Raw genomic sequence first — 18,471 nt, forward strand, 5'->3', positions numbered from 1 at the left:
TATAACTGCACAAAATTTAGAAATAAACATTTCCGACATGCAAAAACAAAACCCCCCAAAATTAGTGACCAATATAGCCACTTTCTTTATGATGACACTCAGCAGCCTCCATCCATAGATTCTGTCAGTTTCTTGATCTGTTTACGATCAACATTGCGTGCAGCAGCCACCACAGCCTCCAGACACTGTTCTCCCTCCCTGTAGATCTCACATTTTACCAGGTTCTCTATGGGGTTCAGATCCGGTGAACAAGGGGGCCATGTCATTATTGTTTTTTCTTCTTTGAGACCTTTACTGGCCAGCCACGCTGTGGAGTAGTTGGAGGCATGTGATGGAGCATTGTCCTGCATGAAAATCATGTTTTTATTGAACGATACCGACTTCTTTCTGTACCACTGCTTGAAGAAGTTGTCTTCCAGAAACTGGCAGTAGGTCTGGGAGTTGAGCTTCACTCCATCCTCAACCCGAAAAGGTCCCACAAGTTCATCTTTGATGATACCAGCCGATACCAGTACCCCACCTCCACCTTGCTGGCATCTGAGTCGGAGTGGAGCTCTCTGCCCTTTACTGATCCAGCCTCTGGCCCATCCATCTGGCCCATCAAGAGTCACTCTCATTTCATCAGTCCACAAAACCTTTTAAAAGTCAGTCTTAAGATATTTCTTGGCCCAGTCTTGGCGTTTTATATTATGTTTCTTGTTCAGAGGTGGTCGTTTTTCAGCCTTCCTTACCTTGGCCATGTCCCTGATTATTGCACACCTTGTGCTTTTTGTTACTCCAGTAACGTTGCAGCTCTGAAATATGGCAAAACTGCTGGAAAATGGCATCTTGGCAGCTTCACGCTTGATTTTCCTCAATTCATGGGCAGTTATTTTGTGCCTTTTTTGCCCAACACTCTTCTTGCGACCCTGTTGGCTATTTGCCATGAAACGCTTGATTGTTCGGTGATCACGCTTCAAAAGTTTGGCAATTTCAAGACTGCTGCATCCCTCTGCAAGACATCTCACAATTTTGGACTTTTCAGAGCCCGTCAAATCTCTCTTCTGACCCATTTTGCCAAAGGAAAGGAAGTTGCCTAATAATTAAGCACACCTTATATAGGGTGTTGATGTCATTAGACAACACCCCTCCTCATTACAGAGATGCACATCACCTGATTTACTTAATTGGTAGTTGGCTCTCAAGCCTGAACAGCTTGGAGTAGGACAACGTGTATAAAAAGTATCAACTTGCCTAATAATTCTGCACACAGTGTATAGAACAAGACTGCAGGTTCAGAGTGAGAAAACTCTCATCCAAACTGTTAAGAAAGTTTTGGCTCTTGGAAGAGCAGAAGTAGAAACAGTTGTCAAGGGGTTAAAGAGATGAATAAACTGGGCGGACAACTAAAGTACTAACCTGTTCCTGCTTCCACCAGAAATCGAGAAACGTCATCCCAAGCCTGCTGAGATCCCACCCGCACGCGAAGAGACTATCTCTGAACAGCTTTCCAAAACTGAGGAGCCACGACCACCTATAAGAGCTCGTCCTGTCCCGTCTCTGGTGCCAAGACCCCCACAGACCTCCTTGGTCAAGTTCGTGGGGAATATTTACACGTTAAAATGCAGGTGAGGGGTTGGACTGTTTGCCACGCATATACTGCTTGCTGCTTTTGGTGTTTTTGATGTATTGAATATCTCACCTATATGTAAAATGTATCATTTGGCGTGCGGGTGTATATTAGGCCGGCATCAGACGAGCGTATGGCATCCGAGGCGAGAGCATCCGATGCGATATGCTAATGACCCTCGGCTGCTGCGAGCGGAGCCATGTGTCATGCGTCTGTACGCCGAGCCTCTCGCACAGAGGGGAACGGAGGCGGAGAAATGACTTTATTCATCTCCTCCATTGCCGGGGTCAGTGTATATCGCACCACACTCAGATGATATTCGAGTGATGTGTATTGTGGGTGCGAGTGAGCCGAGACTAGGCCGAATGTCGGTGACAATCGCAGCTTGCTGTTATTTCACTCGCACACTGAAAACAGCCCAAAAAAAATATGGTGATGGGAGCTGCCCCATAGAGGAATACTGTCCGAGTGCTATGCGATAAATTTGTCGCATAGCACTCGTCCATACTCAACGCTAGTGTGACCCCGGCCTTAGAGGTAGTGGAGCAGGCAGAACCTTGTGTGAGATCTACACGGATTTCCTGTCCTCTGCCCAATACTTGCTCATCGGGCTGGATCTTCTGGTGTTATGTAAGGCTACGTTCACATTAGCGTTGTGCGCCGCTGCGTCGGCGACGCAACGCACGCAAAAACGCTGCGTTTTGCGACGCATGCGTCGTTTTTTGCCGAAATTCGGACGCAAGAAAAATGCAACTTGTTGCGTTTTCTTGGTCCGACGCTTGCGGCAAAAAAGACGCATGCGTCGCACAACGCAACAAACAAAAACGCATGCGTCCCCCATGTTAAATATAGGGACGCATGCGTCGCCGCTGCGTCGCCTGACGCAAACTAGCATAACGCTAGTGTGAACGTAGCCTAAGAGCTGCTATGTGCCCTCTCGGCCAATCATACGTCTCCCCTTGTGCTCCTCCACATAATGAGAAGCTGCAGTTGCGCACCCCTCCTATCCCTCCTCCATTGTCTGGAAATTGTATAAGGCAGATGTGTGAAGGACTGAGCAGGTGCCTGATTGTTTCCTAAAGCATGCGAGCAGGGATAGGGAAACTGCAGGCTGCTGAAATGTGAGGAAGATGTCATATTAGGGAGATGTGACAACATTCATTTATCCATGTGGCTGCTTCACCCGTCCACCAAACTGGCTGCTCCTCCTCACTAATGTGTGGTGTGTGTATATAGAGAACATCATTATTTGGATTTATGCAGTGTCTTGTAAAGCTTACCTGTAGGCACATCTGGATCCACTGGAATCTGTTTTTAGTGATCCTGAGACCCTCATCCAATATCTGTTGTTGGATTCCTGTGTCTTCCAGGCCTTTTCTCTCATCCTTTTCTATTGTTAAAAATTGTTCCTACCCCAGATTTTAGAGCCTCCTCCCCTCTGAACAAATTTTTCAGCCATGGTCCGATACCCAATCGTAGTAGGCAAATTTATGCTTTCCCTTAATCCAGCTCCCTACTACCTGGACATTACCAGGCAATGCTATACGGCTCAGTTTTTCTGATGGAACTTATAGGCACCACTGCGCGTTGCCCAAACTGTGGTGTTCCCCTCAGTCCCGTATGTTATAGAGTCCCTGTATGTATGTTTTGTCAGTCATTTTTGATGAACACTAACATTGTCTTTCGTCTTCATCTTTTCAGGTTCTGTGATATCCAATTCCAAGGTCCACTTTCCATCCAGGAGCAGTGGGTCCGTCACCTCCAGCATCACATCCTGGAAATGAACTTCTCGAAAGCCTCCAGCCCACCACACGCTCTTTCCCCATCGGAGCCACAACCAGAGCCTGCCAAAGCTCAGTAACTCTTGAGCATCCACGTTGCATACATATCCAGCAGGCAATGAGGGCGTGCAATTTTTAACAACTCTGATGTAAACAGTACGACCCAATGGACCTTGTAAAGGAAGGGGAAAAATGGGAGGAGTGGTCTGGGCTTTATGTAAGGAATACAGAAGCACCTTTTGCGGTTTTGCAGTATGTGCGGAGAGGGGTGGAGAAGTGATCCTAGTTACGGGACTCTCTTGGTCACTGGGGAATGAAAGTTTTGTTGGACAATACGTTGGTTTTTTTTTTGTTTGTTTTTTTTTAAATATATATATTGCTGGTAAGTCATAAAACTCCCACTCCTTGGCCGCAGGCAGTGAAGAATGTTGTATATTCATGACAAGGTGGAAGAATAAAGCTGTGATCTGGTGACGTCTAATAGGCGGGTGGTTACTGTCCCTTGGAAAGCTCCACACCACAGGCTCAGATGATCATCCGTCACTTGAGGCTCCATTTTCCGTTTTTACTGCAGCAGTTCACTTTTTGTTTTCTGACCCTGATTTTGCGGTAAATTGCACCTCTGCCAGTTGTGGAATGGAGAACTGATTGGGATTCCAGACCCCGGAGTAACGTGGCTGCTTTCTATAAGGTTTCCTCATGATGTACCTGAAGGGCTGGATCTGTGACTACAGTTAGGGATTGTGTGTGGCCCCCAACCCTGCCCCACGCCATCGCTGGAAAAGGATAGAGCTTGTGTCAGTGCTACTGTTATCCAAATCTGCCTCGCTCTCCTGCTCACCAAGGCGGCAATGTGTGCACATTTTAGAGGTGTATTGCACACTTTTTTTTTTTTTTTTTTGCAAAACATTTTGCTATTTTTGTTGTCTTGATGTGTCTGGAAAAAAAAGCAAACTGTAAAGCAGTTCTGATTAAAAGTCTCATGCCTTTTTGTGTATACAGCTCATGTTCAGACCTGTGTGACTCTGGGTTTGTTAGGGTGCTTTCTCATTGCATTTAGGCACCCATTCAGTGGCCACGTCAGGGCTTACGTTTAGATGTCTGCGCCAACGGGGCCATGGACTGTAATGGTGCCGGCAGAGCGAATGTGCACTCTGCCGTGCAACATTTTTTTGAGTATGCGCCTGCTGGAGGCGGACACTCAGATGTAGTAGACTGCGTCTTGAGTGTCTGCACCCTAAGTCTACTATGTCTGAGTGTCCGCCTCCAGTAGGTGCACACTCCCTTAAATGATGTACGACAGAGAGCACATTCGCTCTGCCGGCACCATTAAAGTCTATGGCCCCGTTGGCGCATATGTCAGGATCCCGTTTTGCGAGGTGTTTGGCCAAGGAACGTGTGCCAGAACGCAATGTGAAGGCCCGTGATGTATAGTCTGATCCTGCAGTCTGCGACCTCTTGCATAGTCGGTAGGTTATAGAGAAGACATTACACCAAAGTCGTCCGGGATGCAGGTGGTAAGGGAAACGATGATCCTCTTATACACAGGAGGAAGAGCAGATAACATACGTTAGAGCTGAGGAATAATGGATGGGTGAGAGAAGATTTTGTTGGGGGGTTAATACAGGCAGCTTCTGTGCGACCTAGAACCACAGCCTCCGCCACACCCGGACCGTTCTCTCTAGCGTCCCCAATGACCAGAAGGATTTTGCTCAGGATTTAGCTGATCCGCTCCCGAAGCTCGGCACCACTCCTCCACCAACGAGAAGAAACAGCGCTGCCGAGACCAGAAGGGGCAAAGCTAAAATCCAAGTAATTCAATTAATCGCCCAGCCCTAATGATTGAGGGGATACAGTTGTAACGTCTGACCCTTTTTTTGTGCTTCAGGAGACACAGCCAGACCAGAGGTGTTTGGCAGCGGAGCGCTCGTCCGAGGCGAAGGTTCATGTATGTGGAGAGGTGGCTGCGCTCATCCAGCTGTCGGCCATCGTACGCAGTGCAGGATCGGACCATACTGATCGTATCCTGGGAATCACTGAGACATGGGTCTGCATAGGAGCTGTGTACACAATACTGGATATTCTATATTAGTAGTAATAATTGAAACGTGGTGGAGAAACTGCGCATATAAGTATTAATCCATCACCTCTCCCGGATGATGCCACGTCCCCAGTGATGGACGATGCCCTACAACGTCTCACTGTGGCCACTGAACAGTCATAGATGGCAACGTGCACGCAACACCAGATTGCAGCTATGCCCTGCTTTAATGCACAGCCCCAGCACCATCCGTTCACTGTTAATTTTTTTTTTCTAAGAAAAGTTAATGAGAAACCAGACCGTTAAATAAAATAAAAAAGTTGAATAAATTATTCTGTTTGTCCCAAACACATATGGTCGACTCGCTGGCCTCAGGCATAATGTTTTACTGACCAAAAACTAAGGTGCTGAATAGTAGAAAATTGTCTTCAGGAGCGCACCGCTCTCCTTCCTCCCACAGGTCAGGCCGGTGGCATGGTTGAACAGCTAGCCCCAGCTACTTTTCAATGTTTTTTTTTTTTCAGTGGAGGAGAGCAGGGGCTTAGAAAGTGACCGGGTCCTGTGATCCTTGTCTTGAATACTGGCCACCTCTGATAAACCACAGAGGTGGCCTGTAAACTGTAAAATTAAAAATCCCTCCATTCTCGAGAATACAGGGGGTGTTTAATAAGAGACGACTTGCAAAGTTGCTTGTTTTTTGTTTTGTTTTTTTACATACACTTTGTGCTCATTTATGAAGATTTTTGACCATTACTTTAAAAAAAAAAAAATCTAATTGTAAACCCACAATATTCATTTTAGGTGGTAGTAACAACACCCCAATTAAAATGCTAGTATTTTCCAGGACATTTATTAGATTCTGTCTATCGAGCCCAGATTTTTTTTTTCCCATAGGGGCAGACGGCAATATTGGAGAAGGGCCGGTGTTGCCGTGTTGAAGCCATTACTGGCGTTAATTCAATTGTACACATTGGGGCAAGTGTCCTACAACCTATGGGGATAGTTACAGGGTGGTCTGGCAAGGAGCCTATGTATATAATATATACGTTGTAATATTGTGGATGTATATCTTGTCACTATCCCTCCCCCCCCTTATTTGGGGCATCACATCCTACAATTCTAGTTATTCTGTATTTTACACAATCTACATCCAAAATCCGTTGATCTTTTAATATCAAAGGACTATTATAACTTCCCCTTCATATCTGAATGTGTTCACAACTTTCACAAAACTTTTTTTTTTTTACGTACCCTACTATGTAGTTGGGGTGTATTCTATTTCTCCTCCTCGTTAATGTGGAGGGCTGTTATTTATTGGGGCAGTATCACCATGACCTCGTTCCCTCCTCCCCGGGTCCCTTGTCTTTTGGGGTATAGATATAATTTCGCTCCTGCTTTCTATCATTTGTCTTCCACTGCTCCTATGTTAGTTATCACTGGAAGCTGTTACAGAACATTTCCTACTCGTGACTACAGGAGGGACGTCCTATTGCCCGCCATTGTGTATATTGTCTTATAGCGGGATGCCAACGCACCCACCTTATGATGTAGCTACTATATATAGGATTTGTTCTCCTTTCCACCCCATAAAATGGGGCTTTTCATACATTTTTATATATATTTTTTTGTTTTCTTTCCCCTGTTTTGAGCTGAAGACAACGATGTGAAGCCATTTATCGCCTCCCATACATGTACTGTATGACATTCTTCCTTTGGTAACCTGTTTTAATTTCCGGATTCAGTTCACTTTAATTTACTATGTTAATGTGTAGAATTTCAAGTAAAGCATTCAGTTTTTACCCTCCATGATCCGTCTGGTTATTTTTAAGCTAAATACATGGATTTTGCTAGTAGATATGGGTTATATCACAATACATACTCTGCATTGACGTGAAGACGTACTTTACTTTAAAGGGAATCTGTTGTTAAGATTCATCCCCTCACCAACCCCCAAGCTAGCCACATATATTTTCTATAGTCTGCACTGACTTTCCCCAACTCACCCTGGATCCTGAATGTCTCTGTATATTGCATTGATTTTCAGTTATGCTGTGCTTACCCATCACTCTGTATCTGCTATGTATTTCACGGCCTCTTCCTGCCGTTTCAAACTCAAAAATATTTCCAGGATCCGCGCATTCCCTGACCACAAAAACACTAGTCCATGCCCTTATCTCTTGCATTGACTACTGCAACCTCCTACTCTCTGGCTCCACTCCAATTCATCCTACACTCTGCTGCCCAACTAATCTACCTGTCTCCCTGCTATTCCCCAGCCTCTCTTCTCTGCCAAGCCCTTCACTGGCTTCCTATTGTCCAGAGGTTCCAGTTAAAAAAACACTAACCATGACGTACAAAGCCATCCACAACCTGTCTCCATACATCTGTGACATGGTCTCCTGGTACTTACCTACACGCAACCTTCGATCCTCACAAGATCTCCTTCTCTACTCCCCTTTTATCTCTTCTCCCGTGCTTCCCCCATTCTCTGGAACTCTCTGCCCCAACAAATCAGACTCTTGCCTACCATAGAAACCTTCAAAAAGAACCTGAAGACTCGCCTCTTCCGACAAGACTGCAGTGATCCTCAACCTACTGAACCACCGCACATCAGCTTTATCCTCTCGTAGTGTATCCTTACCCATCCCCTGCAGCCTGTGAGCCCTCGTGGGCAGGGTCTTCCCTCCTGTACTTGTTAGTGCCTTGTTTATTGCTCATGTTTATTGTATTTGTCTATATTTGCCCTCTTTTTCACATGTAAAGCGCCATGGAATAAATGGAGCTATAAATATGAATAGTAGTAAAATAATGTGCACACAGGTCTTTTTAAATGAAAAAAAAAATCAACACCTTTTATATCTTCTATCTGTTGCTGCATTCCTGAGAGATTAGCATTTCTTATATACATACAAATGAGCCGGTAAGTGCTCTAGTCATGTTGGAACACTTAAACGAGGTATCCAGGACTTTTTTATTTTTCTGAGCCCTAACAAGCAGTTAATTGCAACTTACAAGCCTGTTGTGCTCAGCACTGTTCTCCGATATTGAGCTGCCACAGACCGCTGCTGGCAGGGATTCAGTTCCCTCTTCTGCTGCGACAGGGCGGAATTTCTGAGATCAGTCTGACAGCCAGCCCGGATCCCCCCAGTTAGGCAGCAGGGATCCAGCTGTTAATCGGAATGACCTCGTAAGATTTGCCCCTTTTACAAAACGGATCCCTGGCAGGACTGTCTGTGACCGCTCTGTGCTGGGGAAGAACGGCACCGTGTACCCCAGGTTAGCTGCAATTACCTGCCTGTTTGCTTAGATATATTTTTTGTTTTTTTGAAAAGTCCTGGATGCCTTTAAGGTGTTGCTGTCTCCTGAGGTTGCTTGCCTGCCAAACACCAGCCACTTTAGCATGATTGATCGCTAATGGTCTGAGTGACGTCAGGCAACGGGCATCTGGCTAAAGAGTCTGGGCAGGGAAATGGCCTCAGAAGGTGGTGGTTCCTTAAGTGCTCTGTCATGCCCAAAGCACTTGGAGCATCGTGTGAAAATGCTAATTTTTCAGTAAGTATGGAAATTGCCTCTTCTGAAAGGAGAAGGACTTGAATTCTATAGCACCACCTGTTGGAAGCAGCAATCCTACAAGTCATTATCGATCTTTTACCAAGTCTTGCAATATTACTTAGGATAAAAGCCAAATCAGAATCTCAATTTGCAGACACAGTGTTTTGGGGTATTGCCCCTCATCAGTACAAAGTATGAGAACTGATTTGGCTGAGAAGCTCTGTACTGTGGTATAAGGGGTAACATTTCTCCTTGTGGAGAGTGACATACCGGCATTGGCATGCCAAGGTAAGGAGACTTATTTGCCATGCAATGCTCCTCTGGGGAGTTTAATATGCACATTGCCTCTTTCTCAGTAATGCAGCAATAGAGGAAATAAGGCTATGTTCACACTTTGCAGATTCCACTGCGGATTTTTCCGCAGCAGAATTACAAAATCCGCAGTGAAAACCCGTCGCGGTTTTTACTGCGGATTTATCGCGGTTTTATCTGCGGTTTCTTCTGCGGATTTTCATCTGCAGTTTTCTATTGGAGCAGGTGAAAATCCGCAGAAAAGAAGTGACATGCTGCGGAATGTAATCCGCAGCGTTTCCGCGCGTTTTTCCGCAGCATGTGCACTGCGTTTTTTGTTTCCCATAGGTTTACATTGTTCTGTAAACTCATGGGAAACTGCTGCGGATCCGCAGCAAAATCCGCAAAGTGTGAATATAGCCTATGGGGGTCAGTGACTTAACTCTTTCATTTACCTGCATGCTCATATACAGCTTTGGCAAAAATTAGGAGACCACCACATCAAAACCCTGTCATGGGCAGCCCAATCTCCAGACCTGAACCCCATTGAAAACCTGTGGAATGTAATCAAGAGGATGATGGATAGTCACAAGCCATCAAACAAAGAAGAACTGCTTACATTTTTGATCCAGAAGCAGTGTGAAAGACTGGTGGAAAGCATGCCAAGACGCACGAAAGCTGTGATTAAAAATCATGGTTATTCCACAAAATATTGATTTCTGAACTCTTCCTGAGGTAAAGCATTAGTATTGTTGTTTCTAAATGATTATGAACTTGTTTATGTTGCATTATTTGAGGTCTGAAAGCACTGATTATTTTTTTTCTATTTTTACCATTTTTCTTTGTCAGAAAAAAAATACAAAATTTATTGCTTGGAACTTCAGAGACATGTTGTCAGAAGTTTATAGACTAAAAGAACAATTTACATTTTACTCAAAAATATACCTGTAAAGAGAAAAATCAGACAAACTGAACATTTTGCCGTGGTCTCTTAATTTTTGCCAGAGTTGTATGTGATTTGGGAGTGACGATAATTGATCCTACTGGCTTTTTCTTTAAAGGGGTTTTCCACTACTAGGACAAGCCCTTCTTAAACTGAATGTTTGGCGCAAGTGCCAGCCTCACTTCTGCAGTGTCGTCACTCGCAGTCCTGGGGCTGTGATGTGGTGGAATGACTTGATGGCCGGCACTCAGTCAACAATGTCGTCACTGTCCCCATCTTCATTCGAACTGAACATGAAGCGGAAGTCTGGGTTGCAGCTTATGTTGGACCTCCTCTTCGTATTAATTTCCACAGGAGGCATGGACAGTGCTGCCAGCGCTGATTTGGCGCCGGGCACCATGTGTCATTCCACCGCATCACAGCCCCGGGACCGTGAGTGCTGACACTGCTGGAATGGCGCCAGTACAGGAGGGGAGTATAGGTTTGTTTATTTTATCGGGGCTGAACATTCAGTTCAAGAAGGGGTTGTCCTAGTAGTGGATAACCTTTTTAAACCAAAAGTAGCTGTCTAGTCATCAAATGGGAAATCTATAATGATTCTATTTCTGTGTAATTTAAAAAGAAATATTGTGGAAACAATCAGCAATCTCCAACGCATATTAATTTGCGCATGGAGAATATCCACAACCTGTAGATGAGATTTGTTGGTTTGTTAAATCCGATTTACATTGCTGTTAAGGTACCTTCACACATAACGATTTCGTTAACGATATCATTGCAACGTCACGCTTTTTGTGACGTAGCAACGATCCCGCTAACGATCTCGTTATGTGTGACAGCGACCAACGATCAGGCCCCTGCTTGGAGATCGTTGGTCGCTGGGAAATGATCAGGACCTTTTTTTGGTCGCTGATCACCCGCTGTCATCGCTGGATCGGCGTGTGTGACGCCGATCCAGCGATGTGTTCACTTGTAACCAGGGTAAATATCGGGTTACTAAGTACAGGGGCGCGCTTAGTAACCCGATATTTACCCTGGATACCATTGTAAAAGTTTAAAAAAAAAACAGTACATACTCACATTCCGATGTTTGTCACGTCCCCCGGCGTCAGCTTCCCTGCACTGACTGTCAGCGCCGGCCGTAAAGCAGAGCACAGCGGTGACGTCACCGCTGTGCTCTGCTTTACGGCCGGCGTTGACACAGTGCGGGAAGCAGACGCCGGGGGACGTGACAGACATCGGAATGTGAGTATGTACTGTTTTTTTTTTTTTTTACTTTTACAATGGTATCCAGGGTAAATATCGGGTTTCTAAGCGCGGCCCTGCACTTAGTAACCCGATGTTTACCCTGGTTACCTGGGGACTTCGGCATCGTTGAAGACCGTTTCAACGATGCCGAAGTCGTTCCCCTGATTGCTGGTCGCTGGAGAGAGCTGTCTGTGTGACAGCTCCCCAGCGACCACACAACGACTTACCAACGATCACGGCCAGGTCGTATCGCTGATCGAGATCGTTGGTAAGTCATTTAGTGTAACGGTACCTTAACTGTATTACACTGTGGAATCACTGCTGAGAAATCTCCCTGGCAGAACATGGTTGGGTTTGCACCAAAAAAGTGCAGGCTGCGGGATTGTTGTTCATGGTATTAGTCGGTCATACTGACTCAGGATTTTAGATGATGGAGACAGTTCACCTAATTGCACCATTTGACAGCAAAATAAAGAGTCCAAAGAATTCGTGTCCCCAATTCTAAGACCAGATTCACACACCTGTGCTTCAAAGTCCAGAGTACGGCTTTGTTGCAATGACCGACCGTGAGTCTCCAGACCCGAATTCTGCAGCTTCATAGGAGGCTATCAAGCTGTGAACCTTGTTCACCCCCTGCTGAGATATGCTAATGACCACGCAGAGCACCTTCAAGGAAAAGTTCTAGATCCCCTGCAGTACAGATTGGGGTCCCGCTTGCAGCCTTAGTCCACAAAGAGTGTCCATATACGTGTTGATTCAGGGCAGAGTTCAGACTAACCCCTTTCAGACTTGTCGATTTTACATTTTTGTGCAGGGAGAATGACTTGACAGCGGGTGAAGAGAAGCCACTAAGGATTGGCCTTTCTGACTAGTCTCCTGTGCAGCTCGGCAGTTCAGAGTCAAAAATGCTTGAAGAAATCACGTCGCCAGTATCTGATACGTGTTGCCCGTGGATCGGCGGTCAGGTTCCTTTTTAAAACCCACCTCATTCAGACGAGTGTGGTTACAGCATACTTGGATGCAGTGCTGGACTGGGGTGACCAGGGGCCACCGGTAATAGTGAGTCTGGTGGTCCACTGTTCAACTACATGCAAATATCACATTACACGCACAAATTTGCCTATATTTTTATTGAATAATAACCGGGTTAGTTTCGTTAAATGAACGTTGAGGCGATGCCATTGTCTGTACATTGTAAAACGTATTGTGCCAAACTACTGCTCATATAAAAAACCTACATGAAACAAAATGATCATATACCCTGCTGTAACTAAATGAGTAAAAAAGCAAAAGTGCATTTAAATAACATAGGATTCTTAGTAAACACTGCTTTTGATCAAAAAAGCATAAAAGCCATCCCACCGTCAGCAAGGTGACCCTGTTCGGGATGGTCCTACATTGTCTAATCTTACCACGTGTCGGAGTTGACCTCAATGTGTATAAGTGCAGATAAAGGACCGGGTCCCAAACCGTGGACAATAGTTTTTATGCTTTTTTTTTTTTTTTCAAATCAAAAACAGTGTTTACTAAGAACCCTATGTTATTTAAATGCACTTTTGTGGGCCTGCTGATGGCAGGATAAGGACGTGCTTGTGCCGACCTCCTGCTGAAACCTCTGTGTCATCGGGTACCTGCCGCCTTTCCCTACCTTCCAAACGATGACTACAGGCACAAGTCGGTCGTATTCGGAGGCCTGTATTTGCCGCTATTTGCGGCACAGACTGTCTCTGTCATGGCAGGAGACGCCATCAAACATGAGCCCATGCATGAAAACAGCAATAAGGAACTGATGGTGGACCCAGGCCCAGATATAGCAGCGATCTCAGGAACCCAGTATCCGGTCGCTCGAGTGGCTCCAACATCAGCTGATTCCCTACCTCAGAACATGGATGATGAGTGGGACTGGAGAAAACACCTACACTCCATACCCACGAAACAGGACCTGGAGGCCATGTTTGGCATGCTAGAAGAAAACTAAGTCCACATTATTTTGTCTGAACATACCACACAGATTTCAGGCCTTCTAACACATTTAGATGATATAGAAAACTGTCATAGACTAAACAACTTGCGCATTCGTGGCCTTACTGAAGAAATTCCCGCTCAACAATTGGAAGAAACAGGTAATACTTTATTCTGTGGACTTTTTTAAACAGTCCAGCTGCCAAGGTGACAACCAACAGGACATGAGATCTTCTCCAGGTTGACTGTAGGACATTGGTGTTTTGTTTTGTAAATATAAATATCTCAATTGTTCGCCATTAGGGTTTGAAGACATTTGCAGTGCGCATATACAACCCCTGGCAAACATTATGGAATCACCGGCCTTGAAGGATGTTCATTCAGTTGTTTAATTTTGTAGAAAAAAAGCAGATCACAGACGTGGCACAAAACTACAGTCATTTCAAATGGCAACTTTCTAGCTTTAAGAAACACTAAAAGAAAACAAGAACAATAAATGTGGTAGTCAGTAATGGTTACTTTTTTTAACCAAGCATATGGGAAAAATTATGGAATCACTCAATTCTGAGGAAAAAATTATGGAATCACCCTGTAAATTTTCATACCCAAAAATAACACCTGCATCAAATTAGATCTGCTTGTTAGTCTGCATCTAAAAAGGAGTGATCCCACCTTGGAGAGCTGTTGCACCAAGTGGATTGACATGAATCATGGCTCCAACTAGAGAGATGTCAATTGAAACAAAGGAGAGGATTATCAAGCTCTTAAAAAAGGGTAAATCATCATGCAATGTTGCAAAAGATGTTGGTTGTTCACAGTCAGCTGTGTCTAAAATCTGGACCAAATACAAACAACATGGGAAGGTTGTTAAAGGCAAAGATACTGGTAGACCAAGGAAGATATCAAAGCATCAAGACCAGAAACTTAAAGCAATATGTCTCCAAAACAGGAAATGCACAACAAAACAAGTCAACGTCTGTGACCAAACTGTAAGAAACCGCCTACAGGAAATGGGATTTACATACAAAAAAGCTAAACGAAAGCCACCATTAACACCTAAACAGAAAAAAACAAGGTTACAATGGGCTAAGGAAAAGCAATCGTGGACTTTGGATGACTGGGTGAAAGTCATATTCAGTGATGCAAAGTGGGCAAGGTGATGATTCTGGAACTTTTGTTTGGTGCCGTTCCAATGAGATTTATAAAGATGACTGCCTGAAGAGAACATGCAAATTTCCACAGTTATTGATGATATGGGGCTGCATGTCAGGTAAAGGCACTGGGGAGATGGCTGTCATTACATCTTCAATAAATGCACAAGTTTATGTTGATATTTTGGACACTTTTCTTATCCCATCAATTGAAAGGATGTTTGGGGATGATGAATGTTTTGAATTCCGTTCTGGAGCTCCCTCCTGTGGTTGCTAATGGTATTTTTGTGAGTTCTGCCCTTAGGCTCCCTCTTGTGGTTTCGAGTGGAACTGCTGCTCCTTTAGGTAGCTGTAGCAGCTGCCTTCACTAATCGCCTTGCCTGGGTTTGTTATTTAAACCTGCTCTGGGCTTTAGTCCATGCCTGCTGTCAATGTTCTTGGTTGGATTTGGTTCTTTCCTTGGAATTCTCATATGGCCAGTCCTTGTCTGCAAAAGATAAGTTTTTGCTAGTTTTTGTTTGTCCATTTTTTTGGACTCTTTTGCTTTGCAAATATGTCTCTTTTTGTCCAGCTTGCCACTATGTGTTATTCAGGCTAGCTGGAAGCTCTGGGAAAGCAGATTTGCCCCTCCACACCGTGAGTCGGTGTGGAGTTCATTTTTGTAAACTCTGCATGAATTTTGTAGTTTTTATACTGACCGCACAGTATCCTTTTCTCTCTGTCTATCTAGTTTAGTATTGGCCTCCTTTGCTGAATTCTGATTTCATTTCTTTGTACGTCATTTCCCTCTCCATTCACAGTCAATATTTGTAGGGGGCTATCTTTCCTTTTGGGGGTTTTCTCTGAGGCAAGATAGCTTTCTATTTCCTTCTTTAGGGGTTGTTATTTCTTAGGCTGTGAAGAGGTGTCTAGGGAGAGTCAGGAACATCCCACGGCTATTTCTAGTGTTGTTGTTAGGATTAGGGACTGCGGTCAGTAGAGATACCACCTTCTCAGAGCTCGCTCCATGTTGCGTTTTAGCCACCAGGTCATATCAGTGTGGCCTCTTAACCACCAGGTCATAACAGTACAGCAGGCCAGAAATGATTTAAATGCATCTCAAAAGGAAAAGAAAGTTCTGAACCATTTTTTTTTCTGTGCTCTGTTCTGTCTTTTTTTTCCTCTTGATATCTGGGTGGTGCTGGATATATGCTCTGGTATGGAGGTTCAGAGTTTGTTTTCTCGTGTGGATCAACTTGCTGCAAGAGTCCAGAGTATCCAAGATTATATTGTCCAGACTCCGGCTCTAGAGCCTAGAATTCTTACTCCTGATTAGTTTTTTGGGGACAGATCCAAGTTTTTGAACTTTAAAAATAGCTGCAAATTGTTTTTTGGTTTGAAACCCCGTTCTTCTGGTAATCCCATTCAGCAAGTAAAAATCATCATATCCTTACTGCGTGGTGATCCTCAAGACTGGGCGTTTGCTCTTGAAACAGGGGATCCGGCATTGTTGAGTGTGGATACATTTTTTCAAGTGCTCGGATTGTTGTATGACGAACCTAACTCAGTAGAGCATGCTGAGAAAACACTGTTGGCCCTATGTCAGGGTCCAGAAGCGGCAGAGTTATACTGCCTTATACTGACTTGTCTGTACAAGTCCCCTCTATAATTTGTAAAGCGCTGCGGAATATGTTGGCGATATATAAATAAAAATTATTATTATTATTATTATTATTACTGCCAGAAATTTAGAAAATGTTCTGTGCTCACTAAGTGGAATGAAGAGGCTCTGGCTGCTATTTTCAGAAAAGGTCTTTCTGAAACCCTTAAAGATTTTATGGTGGGCTTTCCTACGCCTTCCGGTTTGAGCGAATGTATGTCTCTAGCCATACAGACTGATCGACGCTTGCGTGAGCGCAAGGTGGTGCACTGTTGTGAATTCTGTGGCCAAGCTCCCTCCTGTGGTCGTGAGTGGTACTTCGGCTGGTTCTGTCTATGAGCTTCCTTTGGTGGATGAGAGTGGTACTGCGGCTTCAGTGTTTCGTTCCTCAGGTGATGAGGTTAAGTCGTTAGGTGCTGCTCTATTTAACTCCACCTAGTGCTTTGATCCTGGCCTCCAGTCAATGTTCTAGTATTGGTCTTGCTTTCTCCTGGATCGTTCCTGTGGCCTGCCTATCCTGCATAAGCTAAGTTTTGCTTGTGTTATTTTTGTTTGCTATTTTTTCTGTCCAGCTTGCTATATTGGTTTTTCTTGCTTGCTGGAAGCTCTGGGACGCAGAGGGAGCACCTCCGTACCGTTAGTCGGTGCGGAGGGTCTTTTTGCCCCCTCTGCGTGGTTGTTTGTAGGGTTTTGTGTTGACCGCAAAGCAATCTTTCCTATCTTCGGTCTGTTCAGTAAGTTGGGCCTCACTTTGCTAAATCTATTTCATCTCTGCGTTTGTATTTTCATCTCAACTCACAGTCATTATATGTGGGGGGCTGCCTTTTCCTTTGGGGTATTTCTCTGAGGCAAGCTAGGCTTATTTTTCTTTCTTAGGGCTAGCTAGTTTCTCAGGCTGTGCTCGAGGCGCATAGGACTGGTCAGGAGCGCTCCACGGCTACCTCTAGTGTGGTTGGATAGGATTAGGGATTGCGGTCAGCAGAGTTCCCACGTCTCAGAGCTCGTCCTATGTTTTTGGTAATTGTCAGGTCACTTTGTGTGCTCTGAACTTCAAGGTCCATTGTGGTTCTGAATTACCTGTTCATAACAGTGCACCATATGACAGTGTCCTCTGAGCAAAGTCCTGACTCTATGCAATGTGATAGGATTTTGACTAGAGCAGAAAGACAGAAATTCAGACGTCAGAATGGGCTGTGTTTTTACTGTGGTGATTCTGCTCATGCTATTTCTGATTGCCCTAAGCGTACTAGGAGGGTTCCTGGGTCTGTTGCCATTAGTACTGTACAGCCTAATTTTCTCTTGTCTGTTACCCTGATTTGCTCATTGTCGTCCTTTTCTGTTATGGCATTTGTGGATTCTGACGCTGCCCTGAACTTAATGGACTTAGAATTTGCCAAGCGCTGTGGTTTTTCCTTGGAGCCTTTGCAGAGTCCTATTCCCTTAGGGGGGATTGATGCTACGCCATTGGCCAAGAATAAACCTCAGTATTGGACTCAGTTAACCATGTACATGGCTCCAGCACATCGGGAAAATATTCGCTTTTTGGTGTTGCATAATTTGCTTGATGTTGTTGTGCTGGGTTTTCCATGGTTACAGGTACATAACCCAGTGCTGGATTGGAGATCTATGTCTGTAACTGGTTGGGGTTGTCAGGGGATACATAGTGATATTCCTTTGATGTCCATTTCCTCGTCCCCTTCTTCTGAAGTTCCTGAGTTTTTGTCGGATTTCCAGGATGTATTTGATGAGCCCAAGTCCAGTTCCCTTCCTCCACATAGGGACTGCGATTGTGCCATTAATTTGATTCCTGGCTGTAAGTTCCCTAAGGGCCGTCTTTTCAATCTGTCTGTGCCAGAGCATGCCGCTATGCGGAGTTATGTAAAGGAGTCCTTGGAGAAGGGGCATATTCACCCGTCTTCGTCACCGTTGGGAGCAGGATTTTTTTTTGTTGCCAAGAAGGATGGCTCCTTGAGACCCTGTATAGATTATCGCCTTCTCAATAAGATCACTGTCAAATTCCAGTACCCATTACCTTTACTTTCTGATTTGTTTGCTCGGATTAAGGGTGCCAGTTGGTGTACTAAAATCGACCTTCGAGGGGCGTATAATCTCGTGCGTATTAAACAAGGTGATGAATGGAAATCAGCATTTAATACGCCTGAAGGCCATTTTCAATATCTTGTGATGCCATTTGGGCTCTCTAATGCTCCATCGGTATTTCAGTCCTTTAGCCATGATATCTTCCGGAATTATC

At 44.6% G+C, this 18,471-nt stretch overlaps 1 protein-coding gene across 6 annotated transcripts in view; it reads left to right on the top strand.

Annotated features, from left to right (window-relative positions):
* Nucleotides 1-7,235, top strand: part of WIZ (WIZ zinc finger) — a 100,153-nt gene extending 92,918 nt beyond the window's left edge. For all 6 annotated transcript variants that reach the window (XM_069766822.1, XM_069766826.1, XM_069766825.1 and 3 more), the window contains 2 exons: nt 1,418-1,607; nt 3,311-7,235. In XM_069766822.1, coding sequence (XP_069622923.1) covers nt 1,418-1,607; nt 3,311-3,470 — 350 coding nt within the window. In that variant the 3' untranslated portion in view covers nt 3,471-7,235. The remainder of the gene's footprint in view (nt 1-1,417; nt 1,608-3,310) is intronic.
* The last annotated feature ends 11,236 nt before the right edge of the window (nt 7,236-18,471 follow it).

This window comes from Ranitomeya imitator, chromosome 4 (genome assembly GCF_032444005.1).
Source record: "Ranitomeya imitator isolate aRanImi1 chromosome 4, aRanImi1.pri, whole genome shotgun sequence".
Taxonomy (NCBI): domain Eukaryota; kingdom Metazoa; phylum Chordata; class Amphibia; order Anura; family Dendrobatidae; genus Ranitomeya; species Ranitomeya imitator.